Raw genomic sequence first — 18,704 nt, 5'->3', positions numbered from 1 at the left:
AGAACCCTAAGGGCTCACATCTGGTGAGTATGGGCTTGGCACACCCAGGATCCTGAGCTGGATATCACCATTCTTCTCCTTCTTGGTGATTCCCTTCTACTTTTGACACCTCTCTTTCTCTCTCTCAAGGTAACTCAAGAATTTTTTTTTTTTTTTTTTTTTGGCTGGTGCAGCATAAGCCTCATGCTTCCTTGCACTATGTAGCTTATAATAATAATAATAATAGATCTTCTCTCATGAGACCAGTTCATTTTGTATTAATTTAGTTAAGTTATTGTATAGAAAAACAATATCAGTTCATTAAAGAAAAGATTGTAACTGTACAAGCTGCCAGTTGCTCTCAATCAGTTGCCAATGGATTTATTATATAATTAATCATAGACTTGCTAATGAATGAGCTGCTCATTACATACACTGGTGTTCAAAGAAAGTGCATCACCACCTATGAATTTCACGTTTCTAACCCTTTTTCGCAATGGTATGTTATATTAATGACTAGCATCACAAATAGAAATATAAACAAAAGATATTTATTAATAGTTAAGGCAAAGCTAACTAATATTTGACAGGTGCTCTCAAAATATTCCAAAATGAGAATTTGCAACCTGTATACAGCAGTTTTGGTAAACACAACAATTATGGCTGAAATGGTTATCAGAAGCCCTCAGTTTTCTTCAGTTTATCATTTTAAATGGAAAACAAAATGAAAAGTTCACCAGGTGCAAACTAACATTTATTTTGAACCGCCTCTGCCCCTGAGCTTAGCACACTGCCTTGACAGCATGTCGACAATTCGTTTTTGGAACCACGAACTATGGAAGCCATAGTTCGTGGTTCTAAAGATGAATTATGGCTTCCTGAAGTTCAAAAAGGGTCTTTGGGTTCTTTCTGGCAACTGCAGATTCCACACGATGTCAACAGTTCTCTATAGGATTCAGGTCTGGGCTGTTTCCTGGCCCGCTAACAGTTGTAATGTACCCTTCTTCCAACCATTTTTTCACCTGTAACAAATGTAAACACATTACTGTTGAACCTCTAATGCAGAAATGAAGTTAAACTAACTACAGAAGTGTCTACTTACACTTTTCGCCCAATGACAAGGAGTAGAGTCATCCTAAAAGATGCAGTTACTTGGCATGTTGAAATGGTCTCTAATGGTTGGCAGCAATTTGCCTTCCAATATAGCCAGGTATTCATTGGCATTTACGGAACCTTTTATAAACCGAAATGCACTCCTATATCATTTGGCTATTAGGGAATTTCACTGTAGACACACCATACAGTCTGGATGGTATTCTTCACCATGTCTATGGCGAATCGTTTGCCTCCCATCAGAGCCATGTAGGTTGAATTTCTTCTCATCCGAGAAAATAACTGAAAATAGCTGAAAGTAACAGCTGATGCAATATTACATCATCACCTACACGTGTCAATCTTATCTGATGCAGTCTGTAAGAATATTTCCATATGCTTACGTTATGTGGAAGACAATTACAATTTTAAGGGGTGATGCACTTTCTTTGAACACCAGTGTATGATTGTCTTAGCAGTGAGCTTGCAGACCATCTAGAATCTGAAAACAGATTTGGGAAAGCCCTTGGCAGCATACTCATGTGTATAAGTGCAAATACAGATAAATCTGTCCACAGTTAATAATTATGTTACAAAAACATACTAAGATTAACTATTTAATTTTTTTTTTCTTTCAATATGCTGGCATTGAAGGGGTTACGGGGTTAAGTAAACCCCTTCAAAAATGTAAGCTGACACTAAGCACATGTGTGGGTTAACCTTCAAGTACATAAGATTCCAAGGTCACAGAGGATGGGGGCTGTGTGTGTGTGCGAATGGTGATGGCAACTGGCAATCTCTTGAAGTATGAGAGACTCAAAGATGGGGTGTATGCAAGTGCTGCAGTGTCTATTGTAGTTTTAGCGCAGCTGATGTGTGATGATTCTAACCAATGCCAGATCTTGAAATTACATGGAACGCTTATGATTTTAGCGTCATTGGGTGTAACTTCATGTCCCTCCTGATGCTAAAATCATAGATGTTTCGTGTAATTTCATGATCCGCCGTTGGTTAGAATTGGCACACATCAGCGGCACTAAAACTACAATCAACAAAGACCATGGCACTCGCATGCACCCCATCTTTGAGCCTCTCGTACTTCGAGAGGTCAGCAGTTGCCATCACTATTCACCTACCTCAACTCTCTATCCCTCTCCCTCTCTAGGCCACTCTCTTCAACTTCTGCACACCCCCTATCCTCCGTGACCTCGCAAGCTTACATACTTGAAGGTCAACCCACACACTTAAAACCACCGCTTTCCAGTGCTCAGTCAGTTGATAAAGGCTACATACAGTAGCTGAAAGCTACTATGTCTGTGTTCTTTGTTTGTGTTTAATTAATTATGTTTTTTCTTGAATGTTTGTGCCTAGTGTCAGTTTACATTTTTATTTTAACTGTGTGTACTCTCTCAGTAAATATTAAACTTCTTTTCACTTGGTCAGTGCATGCAAGAAATTATATGTATCCAACCCCTGACCTCATAGAGTTCTGCAGTCAAAATTTATTCTTCTTCAACATGAAAAAAACTCCCTCCCTTCCAGCTTAAATCTGTCGGAATTGCTGCTAATTTTTCAGACAATTGAATTCTACATGTTATCACACATACATAGTAATAGTAATAGAGGCATGTGATGCAAGAAAGCAAGCGTATGAGCTTATGTAGCATCAGCCAAAAAAAAAAAAAAACAATTTCACACAACCTTTTCCTTGTATTTATTTAAGTTATCATCTTCCACAATGACAGATGGAAGATTGCTCTAGCAATTAACTACCGTCTGGCTAAAGGCAAATTTCCACACATCTATTCTATAACTGTCTTTCCTCAATTTTTCCTCAATTTATGTCCCCTCAGGTTTGTAATCAGAGCAAGTGGAAAAATCCCATCAGAATTCAGCATGCTCAACCCATTCAAGGCCTTATACACCTCAATCAGATCATCTCGCAGGTGCCTAGTCTCCAGCCGCTGCAATTTGCAGAACTTAAGCCTTTCGTGGTAAGAGGACTCATTCGTTCCCTCACCAATCTTGTTGCCTTTCTCTGTACACACTGAAGCAACTCTACATCCTTCCTAAAATGAGTCCTCCAGACCTGTATGCAGTACTCAAGGCACATCCTGACCATTGCCTTATACAAAGGGATAATCACCTCCTTTTCCCTGCTAGCAAACTTCCTGTATATCACTGACAATACCCCATGACCTGCTCTGGCAGCCTGTCTGCATTGCTCAGAAAATTTCATATCTGACTGCACAATTACTCCAAGGTCTTTTTCATTTTCTACCACCCTAAGTGTAGTACCACACAGTTGGTACGTTTCTCTGGGGCATTACAGTATTTAAAATAACATATAATGTAATCATTTTTTTAACTTTTGACCATTTCTTCAGTATGTTCAAAAGTTTTTGCCTTCATTCAAATATTTCTGCTTTGTTCTTAAGCATTTTGTCACATTAAATAAACCAAGATTATTTGAGTCGACGAATCATCATTAAAATAACATTACTCGCATGTAATATGAAGTGCTCTTTTTTTCATTAGATTTCACTACATAATGCTTTTCAAAAATAACATAAGACTGTGAATTGATATTTTTTATTTGTGTTTCTTTCTTTATTAGAGTTTGTGAAAAACAAACTACTTGCATATAACATGTTTTCCACTGCAGATTTTAAAAGTTTATAATTGTGTACCATATGAATATTTCTCAAATTTAATTTTTTTCTGGTCAGTAATACTATAATTACCATAATATTGAAATATCATGTGCATAACAATAGTAATTATTTTAAAAAAAACTTATGAAAACAGTTTTCATAATACAGTTAGCTGGGTGAGATTTTTCCAATCTTTATAATAATTAGCTATATAAATTTCTCATTAATTTTTTTTCCTAAGTAGTAATACTATAAGTTATTTAAAAGTAAAATATCATATTTATAATTTTCGGTTGTTATTTTTTTCATACCAGAATCTTTAGAAGCTTATAACTAGTCATGAATAGTTTTCTTCAGATACATTTTTTTAGTCAGCAATATTATAAGAAAATTGGAGTCGTCACCCATTTTTACTTTAATTTGTTCTACTTCTTCTATCGTATGCATTTCTATTAATATAAGCTCATGTCAGTGACTGCTACAATCATAAGTTTTCCTTATGGGCCCCTCCTTACACAAAAGTATTTCATGAGAAAATATGGTATGGTATGGTCATTTGTTGTATTTGTTGGTTCACCAGAAATTAAATGCAATCTTGATCAAACTTAAAAAAAAAAAAAAAAACTAGCTTCATTTGAGAAAAAAATAAGTTAGCAATTTTTTTTTTCTTCTTTTTCTAGATTAAGGTCCCAAGATTTTTAGGCATCTGCAGAAATAATTTTTCAAAGTTTTGAAATTTGACTAAATAAAAATACTTCTTAGTGAAAAAAATAAATGATTGGTATAATATTATATGAGATTCAGCCAGAAAGTAATGCTTCCTAATTTTTATTTCACTCGATTTACAAGATACCCCTGTGAAAATTACACCATGCATAGGCACAGCATTGATGAAGTCATAGTTGTTTTTCAATAATTTAGTCCCTGTGTTTGATTGGTGTTCTTCTAGCAGTTAAAAAGAGCATATTCCCACTCTGTAAGGATCTCTCTCTCTCCTTGCTGTTCAGCCACTGTTGCACGACTTGTTTAGTATAATTCAGTTCTTTCTCAAAGGACAAAAGAGGTGACAGTCTGATATGACCAAATTATAATGAGAACTGGGTATCATATTCCATCAAAATTTTGTGATGCTTCAGTAGTGTGCACATACACACACTTATGTGAGGCATAACATTTTCACAGTAGAGCAGCAGCACATCAAACATTTATTTTGTGGGTTGAATTTGTGAATTTTTTTTTTTTTTTTTTTAATTTCTCCACCTAGAACTTCAAGTTAAGCATAGTTTCTGAAGCCAAGAAGGTCACAAAAATCATGCTACCTTCATCCTCCCAAAAAATCGTGGTCATTACTTATCCTGTTGAAGGTACCCCCATGAATTTCATGCCAATGAAATTCATGGGGATACTTCAACAGGATAAGAAATGGCCACGATTTTTTGGGAGGATGAAGGTAGCATGATTTTTCAAGGGGTATTTTAAGCCAATGAATTTAGCATTAGCATTAGTAGAGGCATTTGATGCAAGAAAGCAAGCTTATGCAGCATCAGCCAAAAAAAAAAAAAAAAAAAAACCACTTCCACTTCACCCCTCTGTTCGTTCAAAATACCTGTCCAGCTGAGCCTTAAACTTATTTAGGCTATCAACCTCCACCACAAGGGATGGAAGTCTGTTCCACCAACCAACCATGCGCTGGCTAAAGGCAAATTTCCGCACGTCTATCCTACATCTGTCTTTCCTCAATTTGAATTTATGCCCTCTCAGGTGATTTTTCTGAGCTAGAGGAAGAATCCCATCAGCATTGAGCATGCTTAAACCATTCAAGGCTTTATACACCTCTATCAGATCACCTCGCTGGTGCCTAGTCTCCAGACACTGTAATTTGCAAAACTTAAGCCTTTCTTCGTAAGAGCACCCCTTTGTTCCATTCACTAATCTTGTTGCCCTTCTCTGTACTCGTTCCAGCAGCTCTACATCCTTCTTGAAATGAGGCCTCCAGACCTGTATACAGTACTCTAGGTGTGGCCTGACCATCGCCTTATACAATGGAATAATCACCTCCTTATCCCTGCTGGAAAAATTCCTGTATATCATTGACAATACTCCATGAGCTGCTCTTGCAGCCCGTCTGTACTGCTCAGAGAACTTCATATCTGCCTGCACAACCACCCCCAAGTTCCTTTCATTCTCTACCACTGTCAGTGTTGTACCACAGAGTTGATACGTTGCTCTGGGGTTGCTGTTTCCCATGTGTAGTACTTTACATTTGTCAATGTTAAACTTCATTTGCCACCTCTCAGCCCATCTGCTCAACCTTTCCAGATCCTGTTGCAGCAGCATAGTGTCAGTAGTGTCCTTGACAACCCTGCCAACCTTTGTATCGTCTGCAAACTTGGACATTAAGCCCGATATACCATCATCAATATCATATATAAATACAGAAAACAATAATGGACCCAACACTGAGCCCTGAGGGACTCCACTAATAACATCAGTCCACGATGAGCAGTGTCCATTGATTACCACTCTCTGTCTTCTCCCCCTCAACCACCCCTTTATCCATAGCAGCAATTTGCCTCCAATGTCACACTGCTCCAATTTGTGTAGCAGTCTTCCATGTGCAACAGTATCAAAAGCCTTTCTAAGATCCAAGTATATAATATCAAAGTTATTCCCTGCATCCAGTTCTTTTGTGACTGCATCATAGTATCCAATCAAGTTGGTCAGGCAAGACTTCCCCTTAACAAAACCATGCTGTGTCTGAGCTATAACTGAAGTCTTGTCTAAATGATCCTGCAGTGCTTCTTTAACCAGTGCCTCCATTAATTTTCCTGGAACAGAAGTTAAGCTCACAGGTCTATAATTACTTGTGTCAGCCTTTGATCCTCCTTTGTGAATTGGGGTCACATTTGCACATTTCCAGTCTATGGGTACCTCCCCTGAGTCCAAGGAAGCTCTCATAATTATGGCTAAGGGTTTGCTTACTTCCTTTGCTGCCTCCTTTAATATAACTGGATAGATCCCGTCCACCCCGGGTGCCTTTCTTGTGTTTATCTTCAACAGTTTCTCCTCCACTTTACTCCCAGTTATTTCAAGATTCTGTAGCTTACTGCTAGAGTTGAATACAGCTCTGGCATTCCCCTCGCTGAATAACTCCTCATGTGTGAATGTCGATGCAAAATATTCATTTAGTTTGTTAGCTACCTGAGCAGGATCATCAACACTTGACCCATCAATATCAAGTGGACCAATCTGATTCATCCCCTTCCTTCTAGAGTTTACATAAGTAAAGAACTCTTTGCTGTTTTTCTTTGCATCCCTTGCCAAGGATTTCTCGTAATCTGCCTTCGCCTGCCTAACCTCCTTTGTAACTTGGTTGCATATCAACTTGTATCTATCATAGGCTTCTGTGTCATGTGTTAATTTGTATGTATCCCATGCATTTTTCTTCTCTGCCATATGCCTCATTAGTTCATCTGACATCCATTTTGGCCTAAACCTTGAACAATATTTCTTAGTTGGTATGTAAAGCCTAGTAGCTTCCAAGATAAGTTCTTTGAATGCTTCCCATTTTGAATTTGCTGTTGGTAACATCATCAGTTGGTCCCACTGTATAGAATTTAAATACTGTCTCAGTCCATCGTAGTCGCCTTTACGGAAGCAATAACCCTTCCCTTTACCCCTAATGGTAGTTACCTCTTTCAGTAAATCCCACTTCAGCACACTGTGATCACTGCCACCTAGTGGTTCATTTATCTGCAGATTCTTAATGCATGAAGAATCACTGCTGATAATCAAATCAAGAGTATTACTCCCTCTAGTTGCCTCCCGAACATGCTAATGTAGAAAACAATCATCCAATAAATCCACAAAAGCCCTGCTAGTGTGTGAGTAACCAGCCCCCAAAATCCAGTCAATATCTGGGAAATTAAAATCTCCCATTATAAGACACTCTGATTTACTGGCCCACTCTATTTCCCTGTACAGTTCCTTATTATACTCATCAGAGTCATTAGGCCTATAGCACACTCCTACTCTCAATTTTGATCTCCCAATGTTTATGTCACACCAAACTGACTCCACACTGCACTGTCCAGCGATGTCGACTGGCTTCACTTCCTTGGTTTTTATGTGTTTCTTAACTAATAGCATAACACCTCCCCCCTTCCTATCCTGTCTATCCTTTCTGTAGACGTTGTACTCCCCAAATTGCAGTTCCGCATCCCTTATATCTGTGTGACACCACGTCTCTGATATCCCAACAATATCTGCCTTCGATGTTTTGAGCAATACCGATACTTTCTCAAAGGACAAAAGAGGTGACAGTCTGATATGACCAAATTATAATGAGAACTGGGTATCATATTCCATCAAAATTTTGTGATGCTTCAGTAGTGTGCACATACACACACTTATGTGAGGCATAACATTTTCACAGTAGAGCAGCAGCACATCAAACATTTATTTTGTGGGTTGAATTTGTGATTTTTTTTTTTTTTTTTTTTTTTTTTAATTTCTCCACCTAGAACTTCAAGTTAAGCATAGTTTCTGAAGCCAAGAAGGTCACAAAAATCATGCTACCTTCATCCTCCCAAAAAATCGTGGTCATTACTTATCCTGTTGATGGTACCCCCATGAATTTCATGCCAATGAAATTCATGGGGATACTTCAACAGGATAAGAAATGGCCACGATTTTTTGGGAGGATGAAGGTAGCATGATTTTTCAAGGGGTATTTTAAGCCAATGAATTTCATTGGCTTGAAGAACTTGTGTCATTATTCCAGTAATAGCCTCTTGAACTCTGATTCAAAATGATAGACCTAGATCTTGTCTCCTATGATGGTGTGTAACCAGAAAGCAAAAGGTTGGTGGTAAGTGTTTTTCTGAACTTGTTTTTGTTTATCAGTTAACATTCATGAAACCCAGTAAGCACAAACCTTAAAATAGCCAAGCTCTTCAATAATGTCCATCACACGTTCACTGTAAAAAGAGTTATCAACCCAGCAAATTATATTTGGCCTTGCTGCAGTAGAAGTGCAGTTACTCTGCAGGCTTATATTCATTTATAAAAACAATTACTCTACGGGTTTGTATTCATATATAAAAACAATTACTCTTCAGATTTCTATTCAGATATAAAAGAAGTTACTCTGCAGGTTTGTATTCATATATAAAAACAATTTCAAGATGTGTATGTGATACAATTGTGTCACATACACATTCTGCAATTGTTTTTCTATATGAATTGAACTCTCACCTTCAGCAACCAAGAATTCTATCACTGTCTATTGTTTTAACTGCACATCTGGTTCTTCAGTTTTCTAATCTACTGCTGCTGTGCTATCATCAGTTGAATTGGATTATAACTATGAAAAACTGATGCTATATGTTCTTGTGCTTAGCTGATGTAACTGTCACTTACATATGGCAGACCTTGAAGGGTGGAGTATAGTCCTTGAATTAATGGACTATATGGGGATAAGCCCTGCCTGCTAAATCCATTATCTGTTAGACTTGAAATACATACAGTATATTTGCAGAAGTTGCTAGAATGTCACTAAAAAGTTCCATACTTTTTCAAATAAAAATCATTAAATATTGTAATACTACTGTATTTTACTAAACTTACTGATTATATGGAGTAGAAGAAGAGCTTGAAATTTTGTTGTGTCACATTAAGCTTACACATAAACCTCTTCAGCCTGAAGAGCTCTAAAGGTTCAGTATTTGATAAATGAAAACAAGGCCAGCCTCCTCATTAGCTGTAAGTTAAATTTGCTTTACTGTTAATTAAAATCTTTTAACAGATGGTAAATATCATCACACTGACACAATTGTGTCAGGCCCCATGCAAACAAAAAAAAGTCTGGTTCAATGGATGCTGCCCATTAAATCAAGGGTTTACTGTATTACTTTCTGACTGATCCTTTTGCATCTGTAATGCTTAGGTTTATGATAAACTGTTAGAGTTTACTTTTTAAATCGTAAAAAAAAAAAAAAAAAAGCTTATTTTCTAAATATCAGTAATTTACATGGATTTATGTTTTTTATTCTAAAACATTATAGGTGCATTTGGAAGCTGATCCGCTTGTTTTGTGCACAGAAAATGCATTCTTTGCCCAATTGAAACAGTCAAACCAAACTAGACTAGAAATACTTTGTGATCTCCTTTCTTCCACTCTGAAAATGAACTGTGATCCTCAGGCACAGCCTGCACTGACTCCTTGTTACCTTGGAACTAAAAGTCAGGTAAATATTGTTAGGATTTCAAAACTCAAGGATTAATCTCATGAAAACTAGAATCATCAATCAGCTATTTATAAAAAAAATTTATAACAATTTTTAAATGTTTTTAAATTTTTTAAAAAAATTTTAGCAGTTGGCTCTCAGAGTTACTAAAAGTAGCTTATTGTTTTAAAGAAAAAAGTGGCAAATTTCGTTTAGATAATAATTGCAAATACATTGTAGGTATATCAGGATAATAATTCAGCACATATTTATTTGACCTTTAGATTATCATTTTATATATATATATATATATATATATATATATTAATAGTTATATTAGTGATAAAAGGAAAGCAAGAAATAAAGCAAAGCAAGAAAGTTAAAAGACAATAACTAATATTTATGGGTTAATGCAGTTGCAAGCAATCATGCAATACACCCACAATGTCTACAGAATATCATTAGAAAAAGTAAATCAATCCAATAATAAGTTATATTAGTGATAAAAGGAAAGCAAGAAATAAAGCAAAGCAAGAAAGTTAAAAGACAATAACTAATATTTATGGGTTAATGCAGTTGCAAGCAATCATGCAATACACCCAAAATGTGGGATACGGATCCTATAAATATTAGCAAAATTCACAACACACTTTTCAGTATTAAACTTAGTGTACTCAAAGCACTATATAGAAAAACCAATGATTACGTCTTTGCATCCTCCCACCTTATGCACATTATATTGGATATTTTTAAATTCAGAATTAATATTTTGAATGTTAGCAAGCAGCCTGAAAACTCTGTCCTCATCTTATACTTTCAAAATAAAATGATGGATGATTTAGATATACATAAAACTATTAATTTACGTAATGACTTGCTGCCTATTAATAACTTACATATTAATATCAGATTTAGATATTCTAAACCATTTGGTCTTAAAGCGTGTAACTATAAAACAATAGCTACAAACCTTCACAATATTAACATCGGACAGGATACATGTGTTTGTCACAAACCTTCATTTCATAGATACGTGGATCCTAACCATAATCACATTATAACCGGCAATTTAGATATAATCCCATATCCCGAACTTAGAGATATTTTATCACTGGGTTTTAAATTTCGACCTAATCCACCTATTAATAAATCTAATTTTAAAAAATTGTTATATCTAGATTTACTAAAATACTGCATAAGATCAGCATACAAACATAATATACCGGTTGAAGCTTATCACATGTGGTTATTTACAATGCTTAATATCATATCTAATAAATATAATCAATTGAAATTCGTACAGGATAATCTATATAATACCAAATTAATAAATAGGCAGCTCAAAGATATACATGAACATTTTATAATAACTCCCGTTGACAAAGCTGCTTGCAATTATGCAATCATATGTAAATCATATTATATAGATATTATAAAAAATGAACTACAGTCTAGCCGTACATATAAACAGATAACATCTTCTTCTAATATAATAATCAAAAAATTAATTGCATTGCATAAAAAATTAAAGTTAAAGTATAATAACCTAAAATATCCATTTATATATTGCATACCCAAATTTCACAAAACACCAATTGCTTTTAGATTCATAACATCATGTAGAGATAGTTATGCGAAATTTCCCGGAAAAACGTTAGAAAAGTTACTTAAAAGTATATTAAATAACTTAAATAAAACTATTATAATAAATAATAACTTACCTATTATAAATGCTCTAAAAAATAATAATATTCATCAAATACAAACTTTTGACTTTAACAGTCTATTTACGAGCATTAACCTTAATAACTTAGAATTCGTCCTCCAGAAACTATATTTAGAAAATAAAAATGCTATAAAGGTTGATTTAACCTATTGGAATTCTCTAATAAAATTATGCATCTTTAATAACTATGTATATGACGGAACATCGTTATATTTGCAAGTCACTGGCACCCCTATGGGAAGTCCAGCATCAAGCATAATCGCAAACCTTTATCTGTATTATACAGAAAGAGAATTTCAAGATAACCTACTTATATACAGATACGTAGATGATATATGTGTTTTTAATTGTCCACATTTTGTCCAGGATTACAGTGGATTATATCCAGGGGAGCTTGTGTTGGAAAAAACTAATAGTTCCGATACTATAGCAAATTACTTGGATCTTCATATAGAAATATTACATAATAATAAAATAGACGTAAACGTATATAATAAAAGAGATGCATTTAATTTTAACGTAGTCAGCCTTACAAACTGGAAATCAAATGTATCAAAATCAGTGCATGCTAATATAATTTTATCGCAATGTTTAAGGATTGCTTATATCTGCAATAGTAATAAAAATTGTTCAGCGGGCTTAACAGCGTTGTACGGCAGGTTGATCAATAATAATTTCCCTATCGCTTACCTGAAATATCACTTCAGGAAAGCAATTAGCATAATTAATTTCAAAAATTTGTTTTCTGAACCTATCGTTTCAATATAATTTTCAATAAAATCGTTATATTTAGTGCCATGTATATATGTAAATAGGATACACTTTGCATTCTTGGTGTCTTACGGCGTAGAAAACTTGTACCCACTGGCTTGCAAATTACAGTGTATCATTTTTTTTTTTTTTTTTTTTAATACATATAGTTAAATTCATTTAATTTACTTAAATTCAAGCTGAGATAACATGCAAATTCAGCTCAGGGTCCTACTATAGGAACGGGTTTGCGATCCCGGGCATACCCGAGCCACAACTTATATCTTGTAATGCCTTTAAGCTGTCCTACACTCTTTATTTTTATTTCTCCGAAATTATTAGGGCAATCCGAGGACGTAGGAGAAACTATTTCTTATCTATACCACTATTTTTCGCCTTTGTGGAGTTCAGGTTCTATTTTTCCTACTCCTTTAGTTTTTCTTCTTACTATCTGCATGTTTCTCTTTGCGTTAATTTAATTTAATTATTTATTTTTACCGTATCCATCACATAGGGGGCACCACATATTATTTTGACGACTATTACATTATGTCCTAGATACGGTCAAATGTAGTATGTATTATATATTTAATCTTGTTTTAATCCTTAAATTACGTTCTCTGTCGGGTCAACGATGATTAATATATGCTTACATTTATATTTTACTTATATTTCTTACCTTTGATTCTAATATTTCAAAATTTTTCTTAATTAATTATCTTCATTCGATTTATTTATATTCGATTTATGTTCGGCCTATACTGGTTTATATTTGGTTTAGATTTAAATTACTTAGCATATATTGATCATCACAGAAACAGAGAACTTCTTGTCGTTTTTTGCCTTCATTCTGGGTGGTTGGCCCCAGTTGAAGTCATCTAGATTGTCGGTAAAAAGCGATAATAATAATAATAATTTTTTTTTTTTTTTTTGCGTTTTCTTAAGTCCTTGATGGTATTCTTATTATTGGATTGATTTACTTTTTCTAATGATATTCTATATATATATACACACACAAACTTAGTTGGCTGTGCATTAGGAACATCTTGCGGGGGGCCACCTTTTTGCCCATAATACAGCCCATACATGTCTTAGCATAGACTCCACAGGGTGTTGTAGGGTGTCCTGTAGTAGTGCTACCCATGCTTTGCACACTGTGTCCAGTAATGCCTGTGCATTGTCAGGTGAATGGTCTTAGCATCAAATTGCCTTTTCTAGTAGGTCCCAAACATGCCCAGTTGGGTTGAGATTGGTTGAGTTGTGCTGCCATGAGAGTATAGAGAATTCATTTTCATGTTCCTGAAACTAGTTAGCAACCTGCCGGGCATTGTGGTGTGGTGCATTGTCTTGTTGATGGATGCCAAAGTTATCCGGATACATTATCACCATGAAGGGGTGCACTTGGTCAGCATTGATAGACAGGCAGGCATTCCCAGTGAGCTGTCAATTAATGGTGATCAGAGGGTCCAGGGCATTCCATGAAAACAGCCCCTAAACCATAACACCACTGCCTCCAGCGTGCCAATCACCAACAATACAGCCGACCATGCTAGCCAGGTGGGTAAAGTGCCTGCCTGGCAATCCAAGGGTGGGTTCGAATCCCGCCTCGGGCTTGGATCAGTGTAAAATTCAAAAACTTTGGGAGGTGCATTATGGCCACAGAAGCCGATGTGCCAACAACTAACAAAAAAAAAAAAAAAACAATACATCCTGGTGCTACGGCCTCATGTTGCTTTCCCCAAATGCCAGTACACCCATCAGCGCAATACAGTTGGATATAGGATTCATCAGACTAGGCAATGGATTTCCATGTTAATGGTCCAGTGTTGATGCCAACAATCCCATGCAAGGTAAGCATGGGTACCTATGACAGCTGTCAACTGCTATAGCCTATACAAGCTAATGTCCAGTGCACAGTCCATATCTACTGTTCTGGGTGGTTTGACATGAGACACGATGCTTACTACAGACTTTGTATATAAACATTTTAGCTCTTACATTATTATAACTTCAGTTCCTGATTACTGTAAAACTGGAATTTTCTTACAACACTACCTATAAAATTGCAATTACTCAACACTATCATAGAGCCAATTTTCATTTATTTAACACTGCTGTTTTCCTTGATATCAATTATAAGAAATATATATATTTTTCTCTTTTTACTATTGTGATAATTATATAAAGATCTGAATATGTTCATATTTAAACTAATAATCATTCTCTCTTGACAGTCATTTCTGGGAGATCATAAAATTTAAAAATTTATTTAAAATATAAATTTATTTTAAATTTATATAAGTAAGCCTAAATGCAACTGGGCATAATATTTTTTAGAGTTATAATTATCTATATAATATTGGTGTAAAAACACCATAGACAAATCTTAAAGGGAAAAAACTACGATAGTAGTGTAAAGGGCATCATTTCAACCGTATTGTGCTCATCCTTAGCGAGTTACCATGTATTGCCATGTGAGGGATGAGCACAATATGAGATACAGTTGAAATGATGCCCTTTACACTACTATCGTAGTTTTTTCCTTTAAGAGTTGTCTATGGTGTTTTTACACCGATATGATGTAGATAATTATAACTCTTAAAAATATTTTACCCAGTTGCATTTAGTCTTACTTATATATTATCATGTACACCTTTTGGCATCTCTCATATTGTGGTCACCACCAAATACGGAGGATGTGGAAAGGTCAGGGAATGACCACCGCATATCCCGGAGCAATATGGCCTTAGTTGCTAATGCTCCTAAAAACCAAATAACAAACAACTCATATTGTGGGATTATCACACAACTGTTTGTCGTGTTTGTAATACCAGGGCGCCTGCCCACCCACTGATGAAAGGCCAACAAGCCTTGAAATGGTGCCGTCTGGGTGGTGGTGCCCACTGAGAATAAGTAACAATAGCCGGCGAAGGTAAAGAAAGCCCACACGAGAAGCACGCAAAAGTTCGATAAATTTGCCAGCAAAAGTACTTCACCATAACAACATTTGTATTGTTGCTCACTCAGTAAACATACAGTGGGTGTTATCGCTCAGGAGTAGAAATTGAATCCCATGGGAGGTTGAAATCCTCTCGGAGTGGAGGGGGTAACCTGACCTTTTTTCTTTAGAATCACTGGTGGACTAGTGAATAAATTGTTTATTAAGAAAAAAAAAGGCAAAGTAAAGAAAGCCCACATGAAAAGCACGGCAAACTTTGAAAAAGTTTACCGGTGAAACTACGTTACAAACATTTTTACGATGCCAGAACTTCCGATATAACTCTGTTCGTGATTCAGTTAGTTAATTCAATTATTGATTCTAAATAAAAAAGGTCAGGTTACCCTCCTCCACTTCGGGAGGGGTTTCAAGCTCCCGTGGGATTCAGCTGCTACTCCAGACTGATAACACCCACTGTATGTTTACCGAGCGAGCAACAATACAAATGCTGTTACAGCAAAGCACTTTTACTGGTAAATTTCATCGAACTTTTGCATGCTTCTCATGTGGGCTTTCTTTACCTTAGCCCAATAGCCTTCTCTATTAGTGAAGCATTACTTATTCGAGGCAGTGCAATACATGGTAACTCGTTGTGAAGGATGAGCACAATGAGATACAGTTGAAATGACACCCTTTACACTACTATTGTAGTTTTTTCCTTTAAGAGTTGTCTATAGTGTTTTTACATTTATATTATATATTTAAATTTATAAAAAATTAAAATTTATTTTTATAAATGTCCTCTTTATTAACATGTAACAGACTATATAATAACAGACAATCACTATAATGTCCACACATTATAGTATGGACATTAAAGTCATTATCTGTTATTATATAGTCTGTTATAAACCTTATAAACAAATGAATTTGTATAATAATATAGCATATTTAAGTTGTTAGATTGATTAAACTACAGAACAAAGTTTTAAAGTGATATGGTATCACTTTTATTGTCTTCAGTAGAATCAGACTCTCATGTAATGTTCATGGTGTGATTATATCTATCTCTTTGGAAGTTTCACTGGTTTAATAATTATAAACTGATCAATTAAAAATGGCTATAATTTCCATAATATATGGTTTGATTAAACAGTTTGAATGATCTTATAATTCTTGAACACATAGCCGACCGGGCTAGCCAGATGGGTAAAGTGCCTGCCTGGCAACCCAAAGATTGCGGGTTCGAATCCCGCCTCGGGCTTGGATAAAAGTACTGCAAAAACCTTGGGAGGTGCATTATGGTCACAGAAGCCGATGCGCCAATAACTACCAAAAAAATAAAAATAAAATTGAACACATAGCAGTTGCTAAAAGATTGTGAGTGGACTAACAGTAACATCTTTTGAATATGCTCATATCAAGTTTTAACTTGTTACGTGCTGGTCTAGTGGAAAGCTGCATTGAGTGAACAGTCATTTTTCTCATTTGTCATGTGTACTGAAAATGAAAATTTGAACATTTATTGTAAACTTGGAGAGTCATACACAGAAACACGAGATGCATGTTACAGTTTATATCGATGATACTATGATGGGGGAGAACAGTTTTAAAGTGTTTTCACAGGTTTTGTGGAACCACTTTATAATAAGAGACTACTAGTTCTTTCATCTTCAAGTGAAAATTTCACTTGAAGACGAAGAAAGAAGTAGTGGTCTGTTAACATTCCAAAATGATTGGAACATCAATGAATTTTGCATTATCATTTGATCAGATCAGTGACTGACCATTTGAGAAATTGCTGAGGGGACATCTCTTTCATTTGGTTTGGGTATGAAGCAAGTGAGTCCAAGCTTTTTTCCATGCATTCTCACTTGAGATCAAAGATAGCATTGAGTCCTCATTTCATCTTACATTTTTAACAAAAATTATGACAGGTGATGAGTCTTGGGTGTGTGGATGTGACCCAGAGACCAAGATTGAAAGCTTTCAGTGGAAAACAAATGTTGTCACCAAGGCAAAAAAAGCTGCCACTCAGAATCACGTGTGAAGGTCATACTGATTGCATTTTTTGACAAGGGGATGATGTTGGCAGAATTTGTTCTGCAGGGTGTTACTGTTAATGCAGCCTACTACCAAGAAGTTTTAAAACAGTGAAGAGATGCAGTCTGCTGTATATGATCCAAAACATGGCAAAATGGTAGACTCCTTCACCACAAACAATATGCCTTATCTCATATCACTCGCCATCTGACAATTTTTGACTAACAGAAAAATTCTTCTTGTGCTTCACCCACCTTATTCATCTTATTTGGTACCATGCAACTTTTAACTATTCCCAAAATTAAAAAAGGACATAGGAAAAGTGATTTGAGGTAAATTCAAGAATCTGATCAAAGATGATGGACCACCATCATCTTTGATCAGATTTTTATATATACAAATACAAATAAAAACAAAATAAGACTTACAAAAAAATGCTTTGGCCAGTGGCAAGCACAATGGAACAAGCATTTAGTTGTAGAAGGACATTATATTGAAGAATATTGACACTCTAAACATATATTGAATAAAATAAATTTTTCTGCAATATGCAGTAAACTTTTTGTTCAAACCATGTATTTAATTCAAATCTTTCTGTAAAGGTCTTTACTGCAAAAAATGCCACTACTTAGAGTAGTTGCAATGGAGGTCATAGATATGAAACTAAATAAATGTCTCTGAAAATATACAATATATTTGCATCCAAGAGAACACATCTGCTTAAAAATTAAGTTCTTCAGTAAAGAAAGGTAATTTAAAGTTTAATCTCAATAAATTTAGGCCAAAGGCCTCTGGCTATGGAACTTTAAAACATTATTATGCAGGTGGAGTTTAGCCTCAGTTTATATGTAGCATTGAGCAAACTGAGTGCATCAGTCTTGCTACTAAGTGCATCAGTCTCATATTTTGGAAGATGGATTGCCTTATGCACTTAATAATTGTACTTTGTTCAGGTGTAATAAATTATGTTATATATGAATACAGCACTTGTTGACTGGCCCTTGCAGATATACATATTGCATGTATACATATTTACTTATGAGAAGCCACTGACTTGTTCACTGTGTCAGGTTTACCTCATTATACAGGTCAGATTCTCCTCACTTGCTGCCGACTACTTGCTTTATCGAGCAACATGTAATTCACCTGTTTTTCAGAATACTCAACTTACAACCATACAAACTCTAATAGATATCTTTGGAGGTAGTACAAATCCTGATCAGTTCTTTACCTTTTGGCCCTGTAAATTGGAGTCTGAGATGTGCTAAGGTCTCTTTTTTTTTTTTTTTTTTTTT

At 35.3% G+C, this 18,704-nt stretch overlaps 1 protein-coding gene across 2 annotated transcripts in view; it reads left to right on the top strand.

The window, feature by feature from the left end:
* The window catches only part of Hcs (holocarboxylase synthetase-like protein), a 102,713-nt gene that overhangs the window by 49,580 nt on the left and 34,429 nt on the right, over positions 1 to 18,704 (top strand). For both annotated transcript variants that reach the window (XM_090379864.1, XM_090379863.1), the window contains exon 9: positions 9,791 to 9,973. In XM_090379864.1, the coding sequence (XP_090235990.1) occupies positions 9,791 to 9,973 (183 nt within the window). The remainder of the gene's footprint in view (positions 1 to 9,790; positions 9,974 to 18,704) is intronic.

Source organism: Mastigoproctus giganteus, chromosome 8 (genome assembly GCF_048544385.1).
Source record: "Mastigoproctus giganteus isolate SK-2022 chromosome 8, ASM4854438v1, whole genome shotgun sequence".
Classification (NCBI taxonomy): domain Eukaryota; kingdom Metazoa; phylum Arthropoda; class Arachnida; order Uropygi; family Thelyphonidae; genus Mastigoproctus; species Mastigoproctus giganteus.
The sequence above is the reverse complement of the archived record's forward strand: the minus strand, read 5'-3'. Positions and strand labels throughout refer to the sequence as shown.